Genomic DNA, 18,761 nt, shown 5'->3' with positions numbered 1-18,761 from the left:
CACATGTCACATACCACACACTCACCCGTAGCCAGCCAAGAAGCCCAGGCTGGGTGGGCTGACCTTGTCGCTGAAGATGACCATTGGCAGCAGGTTGCAGTCAGCCTGGCAGTCCTGCAGCTCGATGACCCACCACTCAAGGAAGCCAGCAGCCCCTGAGCCCACATGCTCCCTCCGCAGCTGGATGCGCACACCAAGGTAGTCAGCCTCCTCATCTGCATCAGGGCCATGAGATAGTAAGGGCCACCACCCTCTTCTGGTGTGGAGGCCACAGCCAGCAACCTCCCCGCCACCCACACACACTCACTGGGCTGCAGCTGCTTCACGGGGTTGGCTTCAGGCCCATTGGGGGCACGGATGTACTTGGGGAAGAGGTTGGGGATGACCCTGTGGGGAGGAGTCCAGTGGGTCAGCCCTGGCCCCGCCCTCCTGGTGCCCCAGTGTCCCCCGGGCCCCCACTCACACTGACTGGTCTGAGGTGCCCTCCAGCAGGCTGGCCAGCTGCCGCCGTTCAGTACTATTGGGGGCCAGGTCTAGGGTGTGCTTCTCGTTGGTGTATTCCACAGTGCCGCCCTTGGCCAGGTCCCTGTAGGCAGGGGTGCAGCATGACCCTCCATGGGGTACAACCCACCCAGGCCCCGCCCAAGCCCAGAACATACCTCTGGAAGTTCCAGGTGAAGCGCAGGGTGATGTCAGCAGTGCCATTGTACAACTCCCGCTTCATCTGGGCCCGGCTCGGCGGGCTGATGCGCCACAGTGCCCCAGAGCTGCCCTCAATCTGTGCTGTAACGATGTCCTCAGGGCTGTATTGGCTGATGAACTGCATGGCCAGCTGGGTACAAGATGGCACCTCAGTGGGGTGTGGCCAGGCCACCCTCCCTCCAAGCCGTCCCCTCCCTTGCCAGGAAGATGCAGCATGGGGGTTGCTCACCGGCTGGGGGTCAAACTGCTTGCACAGCTCTTCGTAGGCCTGGTGTGTGAAGGGCACGATGGATGGCTGCTGGGCACTCATGGTGAACAGGGGCTGGGGATGGGAACGGTGACGTGATGCCAGGGGTGCCAGATGACCAGCACCCAGGCCAAGCTCTAAACCGTCCATGAGGATGAGAAAGCGGAGGAATGGGGTTTGGGTCTGCCTGGCCAGAGCCCCTAGTGTGCGCATAGAGCTTGCACCTGCACTGCTTCCCCTGGTTGGAGCAGAAGGTGGCTGCTCACCTCGTAGCCGCCCAGCTTGAGGGTGACAGTGACATCAATGGGCTGGTTGACCACGCCGACAACAGAGCGCACCAGGGACATGAAGAGCAGTGGGAACCAGATAATAGCCACGAGGAACAGGATGATGAGGCCACCCATGCCATACTTAACAATCTTCTTCTTCTTCTGCCCCTTGGGCTGCGGGTATTTCTGGTGGGAGGGTGCATGGGTCACTTGCTCAGCTCTGCCTTCCTCCTGCCCTGCCTTGTGCAGGCCTCCATCCCTGTTCCTTGGCCACAAGCACTATCCCAGAGCTCTCCCTCCCTGCTGCTCCCGGAGCCGTCCTCCATGCCCTGCCCCTCCTGTCCTCAAGGCCATGGTCTTGGGCTCAGCCAGTGGCCTCATAAAGTCAAATTTTGACTGAATATCCAAACTGACCGAAGAGCTATCACAGTTAAGACTGTGTAGTGCAGCACAGGACAGAGATTGACAGAAAGATCGAGGGCCCAGAAACAAACCCACACATGGAAACAAGGCTGCCAATCACTCAGTGGGGGAAAGGACAATCTCCAACAAATGGTGCTGGGACAGTTGAATATCACATGCAAAAAGATGAAGGTGGATCCTTATCTAACGCTGTATACAAAAATTAACTCAAACGTAAGACCTAAATCAATGAACTCTTACAGGCAAATATTTGTTACCTTAGATTTGGCAAAAGATTCTCATCTAAAATGAAAAGTATGAGCAACAAAAAAAATTAAACTGCCCATTATAAAAAATACTTTTGTGCTTCAGAGGACATCAACAAGAAAGAAAAAAAAAACACAGAATGGGAGAAAATATCTATGAATCATATCTAATCAGAATCAAGTATCTAGAATATCTATGAATCTCTTTCAACCCAATAAAAGACAAAAACAAGGAAAAAAATGAGCAAAGCTGCTGAACAGACATTTCTTCAAAGAAGGATGGACATGGTCAACAAGCACAGGAAAAGACGCTCAATGTCATTAGACAATAGGGAAATGCAAATCGAAACCACATGATGGATAAAAGAAAAAAGACAATAGCAAGTGTTGATGAGATGTGGAAGGGATTGGTGGGACTCTGATACGGTGCAGTCACTGGATGTCCATAGCAGCATTTTTTATAATAAAACAAACCCACATATCCAACACTTGGAACAGTTGGATAAACAAAAGGTAGCACATCCACACAATGGAACGCTACTAAACCTTAAAAAGAAACGAAATTCTAACACAGGCTGCAACATGGACGAACCTTGATAACATGCTGAGTGAAAGAAGCCAGCCACAAAAGGCCATATATTATGTGATTTCATTTATATGAAATTTCCAGAACAGGCCAATCTATACAGAAAGTAGGTGGTGGCTCCCGGGAACTGAGTAATGAGGGGAATGGAGAGGGACTGCTAATGGATACGGGGCTTTTTTTTTTCTTTTGGAGTGATGAGCGTATTCTAAAATTGACTGTGATGATGGTTGCACAACTTTAAATGTACTAGAAAGTACCAAATCTTGTGGTATGTGAATCATCCTACAATAAAGCTCCTAAAAAAGGAAAATTTCACGTAACATAGCGATGCCTCTTCCACTGGGCATTTGCTCAGGCCATTGTGCCAACTGCCTCCTCCCTGACAGGGTCAAGTTCTCTCTAAGAAGCTGCTTCTGGCCACATAAAAGAGTTCTAGAAATGCTCTATGGCTTTTTGTGGCCTTCCGGCCTCATGTTAATGTGGGCTGTGAACCTGGGTCACTAGCACTGTCTGGTTTTTGCTGTATCCATCTGCCCCAATCGGGAGTGACTAGTGTCACCTCGCTACTCCCACCGTGGGCCCAGGCACCTTTTCTGTCTCTCGGCTGCACTTGATGATGAAGATGTTGGCATAAATGTCCTCCACACACATCCAGTTGGACAGGGACAGCGTGGTGTCTGTCCATACCCAGTCCATCACAGCCCGCAGCTCCACCAGGAATGGCACCAGCCGGAACCTGCCCGAGGCCAGCGGACCCATCAGGAGGGCCTGAGGGAGGACAGCCTCGCTCCTCCACCCTCTCCTAGGCTGACCCAAACTCACCCCTGGAAGAGGAAGAGGTTGAGGTGGTTGTACTTCTTGGTGAGGAAGTTGCCAAGGATGCGGGTGGGGTAGCCACAGCGGATCTGGTAGGCGGATAGGGCGAAGTAGATGCACTTCACGAAGTACCAGAGTTGGGCCACTGTGTTCTGTCTGAACATCCTGAGTAGGACAAGAAGCTCAGGTGAGGGCACCCCACCTGAGTTAGGCAGCTGGAGCCTCAAAGTCCCCAGACCCAGGCTCGGCTCTGCCAGGTACTGAAAAGCACACCTCTGCAGGACAGGGCCCAAGCCCCCAGCACCCACCTTTCGGTGACAGCAGGTAGGATGAAGAACATCCAGAAGTGGATGGCCAGCACCAGGATGACCTGGAAGGCCAGCTTGCCCAGCACGGTCTTGCGTAGGTAGAGGGCACGGTCAATGACCATGGTTCCAAACTGGATCAGCAGCATAACCAGGAAGGCCTCAGGCACTTGGTCGTCTGACAGGGAGGATGTGATGTCCGTAGCCGCTGAGTGCTTCTGTGGCCGGGAGAGCAGAGGTCAGGGGGAGCTGGGGTGGCTGCTGGGCTCTGCTCACTGGGGTCCCTGAGCCCAGCTCACCCCAAAGGCCCAGAAGCCAAAGATGATGATGATGAAGTCGACGACATCAGCCAGGAACATGAGAGCATAGACATCAGTGGCTGCACGGTACTTGGTGTGCAGGATGTCATGGAAGAAGCGTCGCAGGGGCCGGTACACGCTCTGGGCCCTGAGCGGGAGTGGAGTAGGGATCAGCTTGGTACCACTTGGTTCCTCCCACCCGCCCCTGGCTGGGGCCACTCCCAGGCTGGTCACTCACAGGGACAGGCAGAAGGTCTGCAGCCAGATCCTAACCGCCCTCACTTTTTCCCGGGCGCGACTCCGCTTATTCTCTTTCTGAGAGGCAGCTGCCTCTTCCTTGTCCTCGGCCTCGGATTCTGTGGGGGAGCAGCCACCACTGATGGAAGGCCACAGGGGATTTGACCTAGCCCAGCTCCTGACCACCCTGAGAGCCCCCCAAGGGGCTGCTATCACCCCATTTCACAGAACAGCAGACTGAGTACAGGGCCCTCCCAGGGTCACCAGCAATGGGTCAGCTGGGGCTGTGCCCTCTGGACACAGAGGGCATGGTTGGAATGTGGCTGGGGCGGCAGCTCCAGCGTGGGAACTGGGTGGGCTGAGGTGCTTGTGGGTGGATAGGGCTGTGTACCAATGGCTGCTGGTCCCCTGGGTTCTACGTTCTCCTTCCTCCTCCTGAAACGCAGACTGATGCGCCTCCTGTCTCGGGGCTTGAGCTCCTCTGGCAGCTCCGGGGGCCCATCCCTCACTTCCATCTGGCTATCATCCTCAGTGGCATCTCTGGCCACCCCTGGCTCCTCCTGGGGCCCTGTGTCCGCCTTGGTCTGGAGTTCCAGCAGAGCTGGCTCCTCCTCAGGCCCCTTCTCCTTTTCACGGCCCCCATCATGCTCCTTGGAAAGCGAGTCTTCTTCATGGTCCCAGAGGCCATAGCACTGTGGAGGAAGCGTGAGAGGGAGGGTGGCGAGGAGGCCGGCATGGCCTCACGAAGCAGCTCTAGTGCAGGACAGGCAAGATGGCCAGGCCTACCCCAGGGCCCACAGTGTCAAGCCTCACCTCCTAGAACAAAATGGCTCAGGCTGGGGGTGATGGGGAGGTGCTGAGAGGTACCTGCCCACTGCCTGCCACTCACCAGCAGCTGGGAGCGGTGGAAGAAGAGAGCCATGAGCTGCACCAGGTCATACTTGATATAGCCTTCGACCTTCTCCAGGCCCAGGATGCGTGGTGGGAAGTAGGGCTTATTCTCGTTGCGCCGAAGCACCGTGTGGCTGTTCCAGGGGAAGAAGCCAAACTGGAACAGGTACTTAGTAACCACTGTAACCTGCAGGGAAGAGGGGCTTAGCAGGGCAGGGCCAGCCTCCACCCCTACCTCCCCCCTCCTGCTACTGCCTACTTCGGTGAAGATGATGGCCGTCATCCAGAAGCGCTTGCTGGGCCGAGGGATGGACAGCATGGCCCACAGGAAGACCAGCACAGGCAGCACAAGGGAGGCAGCTGAGGCAGTGACCATATGGTTGAGAATGATGACGAAGTAGCAGAGCAGCTCCGAGTGGGCAGCCACGCATTGGTACATGGCCTGCAGCAGCCGCAGCACTCGGCCCTGCCTAGCCTCAAACTGCTCAGCCTCCTCCAGCTCTGGGATTCGTAGGCACCTGCAAGGACCACACTCAGGCAGGTTATAACCCCCAGCCCAGGCCCGCCTTCCTTGCCCCAACCTGCCCCCCACCCACCACCCCTTGTTCAAACCTGTCAAGGAGCAGCTCACTGGCTGTGCGTGTCCGGGTTCGAGTGCTGACAGGAAGCTCCTGGGAGCCGCGCAAGGAGGCTCCAGGCTCGGTGACCATCTCCTCACTGCCACTGCGGGTATTGTAGCCAGTGCTTAGGGGGCTGCTGGTGTCCTCGGGTGTGCGGCTCTGTGGCTCCTCAGCCCCCAGCCCACTGTGGAATGGGAGGCTGGTCAGAGGTGGCAGGAGGGCCTCAAGGTCCCTGGTGGACAAGGGGCTGGGAGGCTATGTGCCCCTGAGTGCAGTGGCTTGGGCAGCCCTGGCTCTGGGCCCGAGAGCAGGGAGATGGGGTAGGTCCTGACTCCCGCCTGAGCCCCTGTGGCCCATACCTACCTCGATGCGGTGCTGGGTGCATCGCGGGCCTCTGAGGGGCCTGTTGGCGTGGCCTCGGCTTCACTTGAGTACAGCTGGTCAAGCACGCCCCGGTGCACCTCTCCACCCTTCAGGGCACACGAGGAGGCTCAGGGCAGTGGAGGTGGTCCCAGCTCTGCTCCATCCCCCAGCATGGGAGAGGCGGGGGCAGGGGCATAGGGGTCAGGTGGTGGGGACAGGGGCATGCACAGGGGCAGGGTCATGTGGAAGGGCATGGTCGTGGGTTGGGAGTATGATGGGGTTGAGGCATGGTGGCACCCACCCTGAGCAGCTCCTGTGTGAGCAGGTAGCGCTCAGCGCGCAGCACGTCACTCATGGCTCTGTGGTGCTGTGTGAAGGTGTGTAGCCAGCGTGTCAGCTCATCCACCAGCGCCTGTCCCAGTACCCACAGGAACTGCATGGTGCTCAGCACCCGCTGCATCATGTGGCTGCGGCCTGCAGGGAGAGGGGTTGGCAGGAGGATGCTGGAGAGGCAGCCAGTGAGAGACCCCCAACCCCCAGGCCCCTGGGGCCTACACACCTGCTACCTCGTCCTCTGGGCCCTCTGCCAACTCCTCCTCCAGGCCCGGGCCGCCTCCTGGGCATAAGGGTGCTGGTCAGTGCCTTGCTGTCCTGTATCTCCTCCCTCCATCCGCACTCGGCCTGACTCACCCACAGGCAGTTGCTGCGTCTGTTCCTGCGCCTGCTCCTGCCGCTGCCGCCTCAACACCGTCTGGGCATTGGTCACCCACGCCTGGTATGCCATCTGCAGGCCAGGGCCTCGGGGTTAGCACCCTGCCTCCCCGACAATTAAGGCTCATTGGGCCCACATCTGAGCTCCAGAGGAGGAGGAGCCGGGGATCAGATGGCCCAGCTAGTGACCTTCAGCCTGAGCCCGGGCAGGATATGAGCGTCGTGGGACTGCTCTGCACATAGCCCACCCTGCGCATCACAGCACCTGGGCCCTATGAGCATTGTGGGACTGCTCTGCACACGGCCCACCCCGCACATCACAGCACCTGGGCCCCATGCTAGAACCGGGGACCTAAAGGTGGACAAGAGTCTCCTGGCCCAGGAGACAGATGTGTGTCCAACAAACATACTCAGTCCTTCTCAAAGGCCAGGACACCAGTGACCACCACAGACCTGGGTGGTCAGAGCCCGGCCCATGGGAGGCAGTGGGCAGAGGGGCACATGACCTATGTCCCCCATAGTCTGCTGTCCCTTCTAACTTGTGGACTTGGGCAGTCTGGATGGGGCTGGGCAGGCTCCACAGGCCCTGGGGGCATCTGTCCTCCCTGTGCTACCCTAGCCCTGGTGCTCCATGGACCAGGGATGGCAGGCAGGGGACCCTCCACATCACCTGGAAGGCACTCTGTGCTGATGGCCTAGAGTCCTCAGGCTGGGCCTCCTCCTCCTCCTCACTGGACTCAAACAGGAAGTAGTCCCCGGAGTGGACGACTGTGGGCAGAGTGGAGCTGAGAGCCGGCTTCCCCCACACAGGGAAGGGCTTTCCACCCTCCCACCCCCATACACCCACAAGACCTTCAAGTTCATTTCTTGGGTTTAAGTGGGCCCAGTAACAGGTCTTGCTGGGTTGCCCAGCTTGGGTCCCCTCAGCATCTTATGACTCCATGAGCCAAGGTCCCCATGCCACCCTCCCCCCAAGTGACAGCCACAGTGGCTGGAGGCGGGAAGCAGCAGCCTAGGGGATGGAAGCACATGCACAGGACACAGGCCAGAGCCGTGGAACGAGACGAGACTGGACGAGAGGAACATAGAGGAGGCAGGGCTGGGGAAGGGGGTGGGCAGTGAAGATTCAGACTTCTGAATCCCTGAGTTAGAAAAGAACAGAGCCTGTTGTCAGAGGCCCAGCTAAGTTGAGACCTAGCCCCTTATTACTTCATGGCTCGGAGTGAGGCCTGGGGGTGTGCATGACAGTGATCATGGGAAGCGCAGGGAAAGGGGAACATGCACAGGCTGGAGGTCAGCACCTGACAAACTCCATCCACCCCAAAGGTGGACAGCAACTGAGAGAAGGGGAGGGTGTCTTGAGGGTGTGGTCATGGCAGCCAGGTTGGGGCAGTACCTGTGGCGTGGTCCAGCCAGGGCCGCCACCACTGTCTCTGTGGCGGGGAGGAGCCCTCTGGACTGCTGGGCCCTGTGGAGGGGAGGGGGTGGCGAGCATGAGCCAGCAGGGAGAGGCATGGGAGAATGAGGGCGGCCCCTCAGCAGAGACAGACACTGAGTCCCTGCAGTGACAGAGGCTGTGTGGTACTATGGGGATGGAGGACAGCCCACAAGTGCAAACGGACAGTCACAGGCCAGCTGTGTGGCTTTTGGGGACAGAGAGTGACCACATGGCACAGGACAGATGGGCTGGAAGCCCTTTGGGACGTCACGTGGCACGGACTCAGGCAGGCTCCAGTGGCATAAACACGCCAGGACTCAGGGGCCCACGAGGCTCCATCCACACATACCTGGCTCCTGGTCAGGGTCCAAGGGTTCCTGGGGGTGGCCAAGATTCACCCGGCTCTGCCTGTGCTTCTTCTGCTTGGTGCGGATACGTTCCATCCTGTGGGTGGAAGAAGGCTCTGAGTGCTGGGCCAGTCAGGAAAACGCCCCCACCCAGCTCCCCCAGATGGCACCTACTGTCTTTTTAGCTGGGCCAGTGACTTCTCCTCGGCCTTGCGGTGGAAGTCAATGCTTTTGAGGTTGGCAGCATTGTACAGGGCGAAACCCCTGTGGAGAGGTGAGTGAGGCCCAGGGGGTGCCAAGCTCCAGCTAGAAAGGCTCCCCTTCCTCTGGGCTTGGCCCACCTACCCAGCCCCTCCCTGCTCCCACTGAGGGCTGGCTCCCCAGCATGACCCCCACCCTGTCGGGTACTACGGTCAGAGGGTGGGGACCCCTCCTGCTGCCTCTAGTCTCATGGGGTGGAAAGAAATGCAAATGAAAAGGCAGCAGCCAGACCGCAGACCTGTCTCCCTGGCCGTGGGAGCTGCAGAAGCCAGGGACAGGGAGATGCGTCGGCTCACTGACCAGAGCACAGGGCAAGGGGGGTCAGGCCCTCTGGTGGGGTGCACCCTAACCCAGTGTGGGGGGGCAATAACAGGACGGAAACACCAGCCCACACACAGCTGGGGCTGAGAGCACATGAAGTGCACCTGGGCCTCTGAGGAAGCGCTAATGGCCTGTGGTCATCAGTTCTCCCTCTAGGGGACATGTCGCATCAGGGAACAGCGCCCTGCCCTAGATGGGCCTGAGGAACCAGAGGCAGGGGCCAACCTGGAGGCCTGCAGCGCGGTGGCCTGGAGCTCGGCCCTGACATGCAGGAAGTAGTAGCTGAGGAAGACACGACGCTGCAGCAGCAGGAACAGGAAACAAACACTGTCCCAGAGGATGCCGGCCTCCTCTATGGGCAGCAGGCAGTCCTGGTCCCTGCTCAGCATCTCCTTGGCTGTGGAACAGGCGCCAGCACAGGTAAGGGGTGTGATCAGGGTCAGGAGCATGGGTTGGGGTCAGGGCTGTGGGGCAGGGGTTAGGGACCTGAGTCAGGGGCGGGAGGTCAAGCATATTTGTCGGGGTCAGGGTCAAGGACATAGGTCAGGAGTGTGGGTCAGGGATAGGGGTTGGGGTCCCAGAAGTGGTACGTGTCCCAGATGCTCCCAGCCACCTGCCCTCTCCCACTCACGGTCGTAGTAGCCTTTGACTGTGCACACAAGGCTGAAGAGCTGGATGACCCAGCAGAAGCTGCTCTGCATTTGCTCCACAAAGACGCAGGACAGGAGCTGGGGGCGGAAAGAGGGTCAGCTAGCCTGCGGGGTCAGGGTTTGGGTCAGGGCTGGAGCTGGGCAGGCTGGCTCACCGAGAGCATGTTCTTAGAGATGATGACGGTGACATTGTAGAGGATGAGGCAGTCCCACAGCACGAGGCGGGCATGCGTGTCCTTCTGCAGCAGAGAGGTGCCGAAGAGCAGCAGGTAGAAACAGGCCAGCAGGTAGCCCAGCCCGAAGACACTGATGCGCGTGGCCCCTGTGACGAACACCACCACCAGCACCAGCCAGAAGAGGTAGCGGAAGACGGCCACTTTCAGCATGTCGAGGTAGGACCTGCCGGGCGGGATGTCACTGCGGGCCGGTTACCCCTCCTCCCCCCGCAGCCTCGGGCCAAAGGAACTCAGAAGGCCCCTCTGCTGTGAGGTCGGTGTCCACCCCTTGTCCTGGCCACAGGACATCACTGGCAGCACCTGTCCAAGGCTCAGTCCTAGCCAGAGCCCAGGTGTGTCTGTCAGCTCTGCTAACCAGTTGCCTACACGGCCCTAGCGAGCCCTCAGCCCCGACTGGGCTCCGTAAGCTGGCGATGCCCTGGGACCCACCTGCAGTGGATGAAGTTGGGCACAGGGTTGGGCTCCCCCCGCAGTGGCTCCAGGTGGTCGGTGTTGACGCCGGCCATGTGCTGCCACTCCTCGGTGCCCTCGGCTGAGAATACCTGCCACTGCTGGGAGGCGCAGAGCAGCAGGAGGAAGTCACCTGTGGGCACATGGGACGGCCCTGCCACACTGACCCCGAGAACCATTGGCCATGTGGAGGCCTGGCACATGAAGGGCACAGGGCACATCCCTCCTGGCACTGACCTTGTACCCAGACCAGAGAGAAATAGGTTATGTGTATGTAGTGGCGGGGGGTGGGGGTGGGGGCGACTGGGCAGACACATGTCTGTGTATGTGAACACATGGGCATGGATATGCACATGGATGTCGGAGACCACACTTGTGTACACATTCTGCCTGTCTGTGCATGTACATGAGGCTCTATGTACACCATATGCATATCAGGAATAAAGTATGCCTGACTTCATACCATATAGACATCAGTCTATGCACACCTGTGTCTGTCCCTCTGTCTACCTAGTACACATCTGTTCCACACCAGGGTCCGCCCCTGCATTCACACCAGTGTCCACCCCCACATTCACACTTGCATGCACAGCTGCCTACACACTGGCAAGCAAATACATGTCTAGTGGCTGGGTGTGCACATGCGAGGTGTGCCTTAGTGCCATGGGCATGTCCCCTATCTTGCTGGGGAACCACAGGATTGGACTGGCTGGCAAAGCCTGGACAAGGCATCTCTTTGCTGGCTAGAGAGGAGGGTCTGCACTCGCCTGCTGCCTGTCCCCATACAAAACCTCCTTGGCTTCCCATGAGGCTGGCTGCAGATGGCGTGTGTGGACAAGGGGCCCAGCGGTGGGTACTCACTGATGAGGTTGGTGGAGTTGGGGGCCCTGAAGAAGTCAGGCAGGTACAGCCACTTGATGAGGGCAGAGTTCATGGGGATGGCCTGGCTCCAGCGCCACGGATAGTCTGTAGGTGGAGGGTGTGCATCAGGGCTCCAGACATTCCGTCCCTGTCCCATTCTGCTGGCTTGCAGTCTCCAGGGGCCCAGTGTCCAGGGGAATCATTCTTACACTTACACTTACACACACATATTCACACAGTCAGAAACACACCTACTCAAAAACACACCTACTCTCACTTGGAGTCTCAAGAGCGTACAGGTCCAGAGCTTCTAGCACATTCTTATGTATACGTTTCTCAGGCATAAACTGTGCCCCAGGTCCCCATGGGAGGAACTGAGTTACATCTAGAGAATAACAGGCAGGCAGGTAGGCAGGGCAGCCTTCCTGAGTGGTGGGCCATGGTACGGATGGACCAGAATGAGACATCATCCTACGTCTCTCAGAATGGCTAAAATAAAAAATAGTGGTGACACTGAATGCTGGTGCGGATGTGGAAGAACCGGATAACACATACGTTGCTGGCGGGAATGTAAAATGGGACAGCTGCTCTGGGCATTTATCCCAGAGAAATGAGAACTATGCCTACGTAGAAACCTATACATCGCAGCCCCAAACTGGAAACCACCAGATGTCTTCCACGGGTGAAAGGTCAAACCAACTACAGTACATTCAAACCAAGGAAAAAAACCAAAGTATCAACACACACATCAACACAGATGCACCTTATATGCTATGGAAAAGAAGCCACAGCACTGCCACTCCAGAGAGATGGCTGCAGCTGGCGGGGTCCGTGGAAGGAGCACCAGGAGCACCTGGGTGGGGCTGGGGGCTGAGTGGGGATGGACTAGAGGAGGCCAGGTCGTGTAATGGTGAGGGGAGCTGAGGCCAACTCCGGGGTCTAGAGGAGCCCACAGCAGGTGGGAAACACCCCCGTGCGCTTTCATGTGGCCACAGCCATGTGCACCGGATCACTTAGTGCTCATGCCCCACACCCTGCCCACCGCCTGCGCCCTGCTCACCAATGCACAGGGCCGGGGGGATGCCCAGGCATAGCAGGTACTGGTACAGCAGGAAGAGCGTCAGGAAGAGGCAGTATTTGGGCCAGAGACGGGCAATGGCCCTGCGGCGCCGGCGGGTGAGGATGGCCACCAGCCAGCAGCCGTGTAGGATGACCATGAAGTTCATGCGCTGCCCAATCACATTCACGGCCATCAGGAAGCAGATCTGGGGGTGGCAGAGTGGAGAGGAGGAGATGAGGATGAAAGACGGAAGGAGCTGGTGGAAGGGACCTTCCCGGTCCTGCCTGCAGGCAGCCTCGGGCCCAGCAGGTTGGCTCAGAGGGCCACAGGCAGCACAGGGCGGTCAGGCAGGCTGGGAGCAGAGCACCCTGTGCCTCAATGCACTAGGGTTTCATGAACAGAGTGGGACCCTGCAGCCCAAGCCCATGGCAGCTCACATCATCCTCCTGGAGGGATGGAGAGGTTGGACGTGTCTCCACCGTGCAGGGGGAAAATCTGAGGCTAGAGGCAGAGTCTCGACTCTGACCCAGGCTCTAGTCTGAGTCCTGGCCCCCAGACCTCGCTCTACAGGCCTACCTTACCCAGGAGAACTCTGCACCCCTGGTGATAGGTCTCGTGTCCCCAGCACATTGCAGATGCTCAGCCAAGGCCCTACAGAGGGTGGCATGGGTCCCCAAGTGGCTGAGCCCTGCCTGGGGAGAAAGGGTGAAGGTTGACGCCTGGCCTCACCTCCAGCCCAAATTTGTAGAAGAAGAAGTTGACGAAATATTTGACACAGCTGAGCAGGTCCCGGTCCAGCTGCTGACGGGTGCCATCGATGCAGACGGCCTGGGCAGGCAGCGGGGCCAGCTGGTGCTGCCGGCGGTGGTGCTCCTGGCGCCGGTACACAATGGACTCGAACACCAGCAGCAGCAGAATCTGCAGGTGGTTCTGGGGAGGGGGATGGTCAGGCCCCTTTGGCCCCTGCCCCCACACATATGTTCCCCTAGCCCCCTTGATCCCACCCTTGCCTGACCCCTTGGCCCTGCCCTCACCTGGATGTAGCCTAGGTTCGGGAAGCCCTTCCGCACCCCAAACCAGTTGGCCGGGTCAACGGGCCCTCGGTACAGCAAGGACTGGTTGATCTCCATCTTCTGAAGGTTGGTGCTATTGGGGAGGGGCTGGGGGACACGGGCAGCATTAACATCGGCTCCCTGGATGCTAGTAACTGGACGCTGGCCCCAGGGGCCACTGACCCTGGCCTGGGCCCCTGCTCCAACCACAGCTCCAGAACAGGTCTGGCCAGACCACAGCTGCCTCTGGCCAGGGACATGAGGGTGCTGTCAGCCCCCAACCCACCTTCATAGAGAAGGGGACAGAGTGACTGGGGCTGGGGAGGCTGCAGGCAGAGGCCGAGGGGTGAGTGAAAAGAAAACTCTGGGTAGGGGCTGCTCTGAGTGGCCTCTCCCCTCCCAGGCCTGGCTCAGGCTCTACTCCCTTCACCCCAGGAGACACCTGGCCTCGGTGTCACCTCACACCACGACCTCTATTTCATCAGGGCGTCTGCCACGTCAGGACATTTCTCTAACCCAGACACCTTGGCATAGGGAGTGCGTCCTCCGTAGACCAGGTTGAAGTACACCTCCTCCAGGAAGCCCCTGGCCCTAAGGATGGCCCTCTGCATCTGTCCCTCACTCTGAGCTGAAGAAGGAGCCCCTTCGGCTCCCGAGGTGCAGGAGACTTGCGAGGCTCAGGGATGTGGTGCCTGGTGGCAGTACCTCGGTGCAGTTGCTGGAGTACTCATGGGGGCTGACGACCTTGAGCTGGTAGAGCATCTTGCACACGATAATGATGCAGGTCCATACCGTGGACAGGCAGGAGGCCATGGGCCTGAAGCGGGGGTAGGGCAGAGCGAAGGCCCAGAGCACGACCAGCAAGAGGTTCATTACTGACACCTGGTGGCAGGTGGAACAGGTGGGGCTGAGCCAGGAAGGTGGGGCAGTTCCCTCCCCTGTGGGCCTCCAAGATCCAGAGAGGCCAGCGAGGTGCCCTGAGTAACCCCACTGCAGAATAGGAAGGTGTGTGTCCCACACTCACCTCCTTCAGGGCCACCCAAACAGTGTACAGAGCCACCAGCTTGAAGACGTGCAGCTCCAGCAGGCGCCGCACGAACACCTGCAGGCGAGTGAGGACGCTCCAGAAACTGGCGGATAGATCCAGCAGTCGCTCTGCCACCAGGCCCCACTTGTTGGCTGCAACTGTTGGGGTGGAGGACAGGCAGTAAGAAGGGACAGGGACTCGGGGCCTGGGGCTATTCTGTTCCACACAGACAAGGCTCTGGGGCGCATCCACAGGGGACCCAGTGGCCCGGCTCCTTGGTACCCCACACTCACCTCTCTGGGTCCACACTCAACCCCTCCTGACTTACCTTCTGGGGCCTGGTGGAGGCCAGCTGTGCCCAGCCCCTCATCACGGGGGGCCTCCTCCTCCTCCTGCTGCAATAGTGGGGTCCCACTCACTGCGTCCTGCCTAGGACAGGGCCCCAAGGTGTCAATTCCTACCTGTGCTCCTGACCTACGGGGGCTGACAAATTCTGCCTGCACCCCCTCCTGCCTCTGCTTGGTGACCCGTGTTTGTGCTGTAGCTGCTGGGTCAGAGCATGCATCCCAGTTGACATTCCACCCCCGAGCCTCCACTGGGTTGGAAAAAACATCCAGCATCTGAGGCCCCTTGGCATTCGAAGGTGGTGGCCAAGGACTTCCCGCTGTCCCAGGTCACACCAGCCTCCTGTCTCCTCGTAGACGAGGCCCTTCTCTGTACTAGTGTGAAGTGGGTGATACTCTGCAGACCTCTAAGCCTTCCCCTCACCCTCTCATGAGCTGAGACCAGAGCCCACCACCCTCAGGGGAGGTGGGCCACCTGGAGGGGGCAGGCGCACCTGTGAGCCCAGCGCAGGCGGCGGGCACTGGGCGGGGGCACGTGCTCCAGGTCAGTGAGCTGCATGAAGGGCTGGTGGAAGTAGTGCAACTGCAGGATGCAGGCGAGCAGGAAGAAGCCGGGGATGAGGATGCTGGAGAAGAGCTCGGACACGCTGAACTGCTCCAGGCCCAGGTCCCCCAGCCTGGGGAGGGTGGGCCGTCAGCACTGCCCGGCCCCCGGGTTCCCCCGTGTAGAGCCTCGGGCCCGAGGAAATGAGTAGCCCGTGCCCGAACCCCACCCGCCTGCCTGTCCCATTGCCCACCCGCAACTCACTGCTCGTCAGTGAAGCCCGTCAGGTTGCGCCAGTACATGGGGAAGTCCTGGAACTGGAAGGTATAGACGGCGATGAGCACCAGCATGGTGTAGGCCACCACCAGCCACCAGAACACCTTGAGCAGCTTCCTCCATAGGCTGTAGTAGACCTGCAAGGACAGGGTGTGTGAGGCCCTCCTGCAGTGAGGCCCAGCTGCTTGAGGGTCCCACCCTGCCCACCCCAGGCACCTGGAAGAGGGTGAGGCAGAGCAAGAAGAGGAACATGTAGACGATCTTGTAGACGACGAGGCGGCCGGCGAAGCTGACCACGATGAACATGCCAGCACACACGTAGATCCAGTACTTGGCGTAGAGGCCTGTGACCAGCTCCCCCAGGCTCTGGAGCAGCATCCGCGTTCTTGTGGGCTCTGTGGGCCAAGCCAGGGGTCAGAGGTGTGACTTTAGGACCAGGTGGGAGGGGGCTGACCTAACTGCCCTGACTGCTCACCTGTGTCTCCAGTGGTGACCTCCATCAGTGCAGGGGGCACCTTCTTCCTCCTCAGCAGCTTCTCTTTGACAAATTGGCGCAGTAGGAGCCAGAAGGTCAGGGTATACAGCAACTGGGACGGGGGGAGGCGGCGTCACTGAGGGCCAGGTGGCCTGGCACCCCTCCCAAAGCCAGTGTCCAGCCCCAGAAGATGTGGGCGGAGGAAAGACCCTCAGTAGGGAGGCAGCCAGCTCAGCCCCCTGCAGGCAAAAGCTTAGCCTGTCACATACACACCTGCACACAAGTTCACACACAAGCACACACATTTGCACGCACAGGCTCATACATCTGCTCACATTCACATATGCACAGGCTCACATGTGTGTGTGCACACAGGTTCACCTCTGCATACACATCTGCATACACATGCATGCACATGGGCTCACAAGTCTCGCATGGTGAGATATGAACCCATTGAGACTCAGACCCAGAAGCAGCGTGCAACACTAAAGGTACCTGTGTCAGGGAGATGGGGACCGTGCCCGCTACAACATAAGGTCATCACTCATTCACTCAAGCAACTACTCTGGGCTGGCCAGTGGGAACCCGATGGTGACTGCTAGAAACAGGCCCACCCTTCCAGAGCTCCCATTCCACAGGGAACTAGATGATGAACAATGGTACTGTCACGGGTCTTCATGCAGAAACCCAAGGCACTAGTGTATGCTCACAGGTGCCCTGGGGTGGGAGGCACTCACCATGGCACCGAGGTCCAGGCAGGGGTAATGGGTGTGCTCCAGCCCCAGCTGGCGCAGGCTGACAGGACCCAGGGTGGTGGGCAGCTCGGAACGCAGGTCCATGGACCACACATAGCGCAGGCCACACAGCGCCAGTCCATAGAGCAGGATAAAGGGCGAGCAGAGCATGGCCAGCTGGTGACGGCTACGCACAGTCCAGATGAGGCAGGCCCAGAGCAGCAGCACGAAGGTCAGCCAGCTGTGGTAGGTGATGCTCCACACCTGGATGGCAGGGGCTGGTGGGCAGGCTGCACAGTCCACCCGGCCCAGCCCAGCACTGACCTGCTCCCCCAGGATGCTGAGGGGGTGGGGCCCCCAGAGAGGGGCTCAGACAGGAAGGCGAACATGCCCTGTCAGTCTGAAGCACAGTAACACAGGACACACGCCCCCTACCACCACATGTATGCACACACACACACACATAAACATGCTCACACACACACATCCACACACATGCTTGCATGCTCATGTGGACACTCATTTACACACACACTCATACACATTTGCAGATGTTCACACACATGCTCACAGTGCTCACACGTGTACACTCACACACATTCACATTCAAACATATACATGCTCAAATTCACAGACATATTCACACATGCTCACACACACATGTGCTCATACACACAGCTGTGGGCTAGCCAGGTGGTTCTTGGCCCAGGAGGACACAGCTCCATCCATTTCTGGTGAGGTGGCACTGGGCTGTGAAACATGGGCTACCATCTGCCTCCTGGTACATGTGAGGGAACCCGGGCAGGCTGCTCCTTACCATCATGGCGATGAGGGCACACACATAGCTCTGGTCCATGATGAGGTGACCCAGGCCGTGGAGTGGTGATGTTTCTCTCAGCTCAGCCAGCCTGGGGCGCACTACGGAGCAGGGGACAGGAGTCACTCAGGAAGCTCCAAAATCAATAGGCCAGAGTCCCTTGCTCACACCTGATTTTGTCCCAAAATGTGGCCAGGGTGCTAGAGCCCGGTGAGAGGAGGGACCTGCTCAGCAGTTGGCACTCGTTGGCCCCCGGGGGCAGAAAAGGCAGGCTCCTGTCTCACATTGCTCCCAACTGTTGTGTAACCCTGGTCAGTCCTCACCCCTCTCCAGGCCTCAGTTTCCAAGGCTCTGAAGGGACAGGATGGACAAGATGGCCCTGACCCCCTTCCAGCTGTGGGCATACAAGTCCCCAGGGTGCCGGCTTCTGAGTCCAGCAGTTCAGCTCCTGCTTCATTCAGGGGCAATTCACAAAATGGAAATCAAAGCTTAAGAACAATAGCCCTCCCAATGGGGACGCTGCTACACAAAGTTCCCAGGCCAGCATCCACCTGGATGACAGACAGCCACCGTGGGCCTTGGGGCCAGCCCAAGGCAGAGCAGTCTAGTGTTTTAGGAACTGGGAGGCAGGTAGGGAGCGGGTAGGAGCCATGGGGTCCCTCCTACCCTCCACAGGGTCTTGGGGATCAGTCAGCTTCATGGCCCCAGATGGGCACAGCTGGAGAGGCTGACATGGCGCTACCACTCAGTGGCCACCAGGGGGCAGCACCAGTGTGCCCATGTCTACTAGGCTGTCTTGGCTGTGTCCTACTCACTGGGGCGCTGCTGGATCGGGCTGTGGCAGGTCAGGTCATGCACGATGCAGTTGTCGGCCTCAGGGTCAGGCCCCATGGGCGTGGGTGTCATGTGCTGCAGAGGTGAGCCAAGACCCAATGAATTGAGCCCGTGGGCAGGCTGACTTGGCCCCACCACTCAGCCTGGATTCCTCACCTGGGCAGCTCCTTCCTCCTTGGAGGCTGCAGCCCTGGCCTGGCCCTGGGGCCACTGGTCCACCTCAGTCAGCTCCACTTCCCGTTTTTCGACTTTGGCAGCCTCCTTCATTTGCAGAGACCAGAGCAGAGCTCAGCTCCTCACCCCACCCAAGGGCTATGGCC

The 18,761-nt window shown here is 58.9% G+C and overlaps 1 protein-coding gene across 2 annotated transcripts in view; it reads right to left on the bottom strand.

The window, feature by feature from the left end:
- Positions 1-18,761, bottom strand: part of PIEZO1 (piezo type mechanosensitive ion channel component 1 (Er blood group)) — a 62,564-nt gene that overhangs the window by 635 nt on the left and 43,168 nt on the right. The window contains exons 9-50 of one of the 2 annotated variants that reach the window (XM_039888664.1): positions 18,598-18,702; positions 18,423-18,516; positions 17,608-17,708; positions 16,794-17,054; positions 16,057-16,168; positions 15,798-15,976; positions 15,570-15,718; positions 15,256-15,438; positions 14,746-14,846; positions 14,415-14,575; positions 14,096-14,272; positions 13,373-13,498; positions 13,068-13,268; positions 12,339-12,543; positions 11,279-11,383; positions 10,397-10,550; positions 9,887-10,130; positions 9,713-9,809; positions 9,307-9,478; positions 8,674-8,763; positions 8,502-8,596; positions 8,111-8,182; positions 7,385-7,482; positions 6,694-6,787; positions 6,563-6,619; positions 6,305-6,477; positions 6,004-6,110; positions 5,633-5,824; positions 5,280-5,538; positions 5,019-5,207; positions 4,521-4,821; positions 4,131-4,248; positions 3,893-4,040; positions 3,597-3,811; positions 3,295-3,453; positions 3,061-3,208; positions 1,216-1,404; positions 932-1,024; positions 660-832; positions 464-586; positions 308-387; positions 26-215 (exon numbers count right to left, since the gene is read on the bottom strand). In XM_039888664.1, the coding sequence (XP_039744598.1) occupies positions 26-215; positions 308-387; positions 464-586; positions 660-832; positions 932-1,024; positions 1,216-1,404; positions 3,061-3,208; positions 3,295-3,453; positions 3,597-3,811; positions 3,893-4,040; positions 4,131-4,248; positions 4,521-4,821; positions 5,019-5,207; positions 5,280-5,538; positions 5,633-5,824; positions 6,004-6,110; positions 6,305-6,477; positions 6,563-6,619; positions 6,694-6,787; positions 7,385-7,482; positions 8,111-8,182; positions 8,502-8,596; positions 8,674-8,763; positions 9,307-9,478; positions 9,713-9,809; positions 9,887-10,130; positions 10,397-10,550; positions 11,279-11,383; positions 12,339-12,543; positions 13,068-13,268; positions 13,373-13,498; positions 14,096-14,272; positions 14,415-14,575; positions 14,746-14,846; positions 15,256-15,438; positions 15,570-15,718; positions 15,798-15,976; positions 16,057-16,168; positions 16,794-17,054; positions 17,608-17,708; positions 18,423-18,516; positions 18,598-18,702 (6,290 nt within the window). Of the gene's footprint in view, positions 1-25; positions 216-307; positions 388-463; positions 587-659; positions 833-931; positions 1,025-1,215; positions 1,405-3,060; positions 3,209-3,294; positions 3,454-3,596; positions 3,812-3,892; positions 4,041-4,130; positions 4,249-4,520; positions 4,822-5,018; positions 5,208-5,279; positions 5,539-5,632; positions 5,825-6,003; positions 6,111-6,304; positions 6,478-6,562; positions 6,620-6,693; positions 6,788-7,384; positions 7,483-8,110; positions 8,183-8,501; positions 8,597-8,673; positions 8,764-9,306; positions 9,479-9,712; positions 9,810-9,886; positions 10,131-10,396; positions 10,551-11,278; positions 11,384-12,338; positions 12,544-13,067; positions 13,269-13,372; positions 13,499-14,095; positions 14,273-14,414; positions 14,576-14,745; positions 14,847-15,255; positions 15,439-15,569; positions 15,719-15,797; positions 15,977-16,056; positions 16,169-16,793; positions 17,055-17,607; positions 17,709-18,422; positions 18,517-18,597; positions 18,703-18,761 lie in introns of those variants that run through there. The other variant, XR_005658582.1, reaches the window with a different exon arrangement.

This window comes from Pteropus medius, unplaced genomic scaffold (genome assembly GCF_902729225.1).
Source record: "Pteropus medius unplaced genomic scaffold, Ma_sr-lr_union100, whole genome shotgun sequence".
Lineage (NCBI taxonomy): Eukaryota > Metazoa > Chordata > Mammalia > Chiroptera > Pteropodidae > Pteropus > Pteropus medius.
Note: the sequence above shows the minus strand (reverse complement) of the source record. Positions and strands in the feature narration are given on the sequence as shown.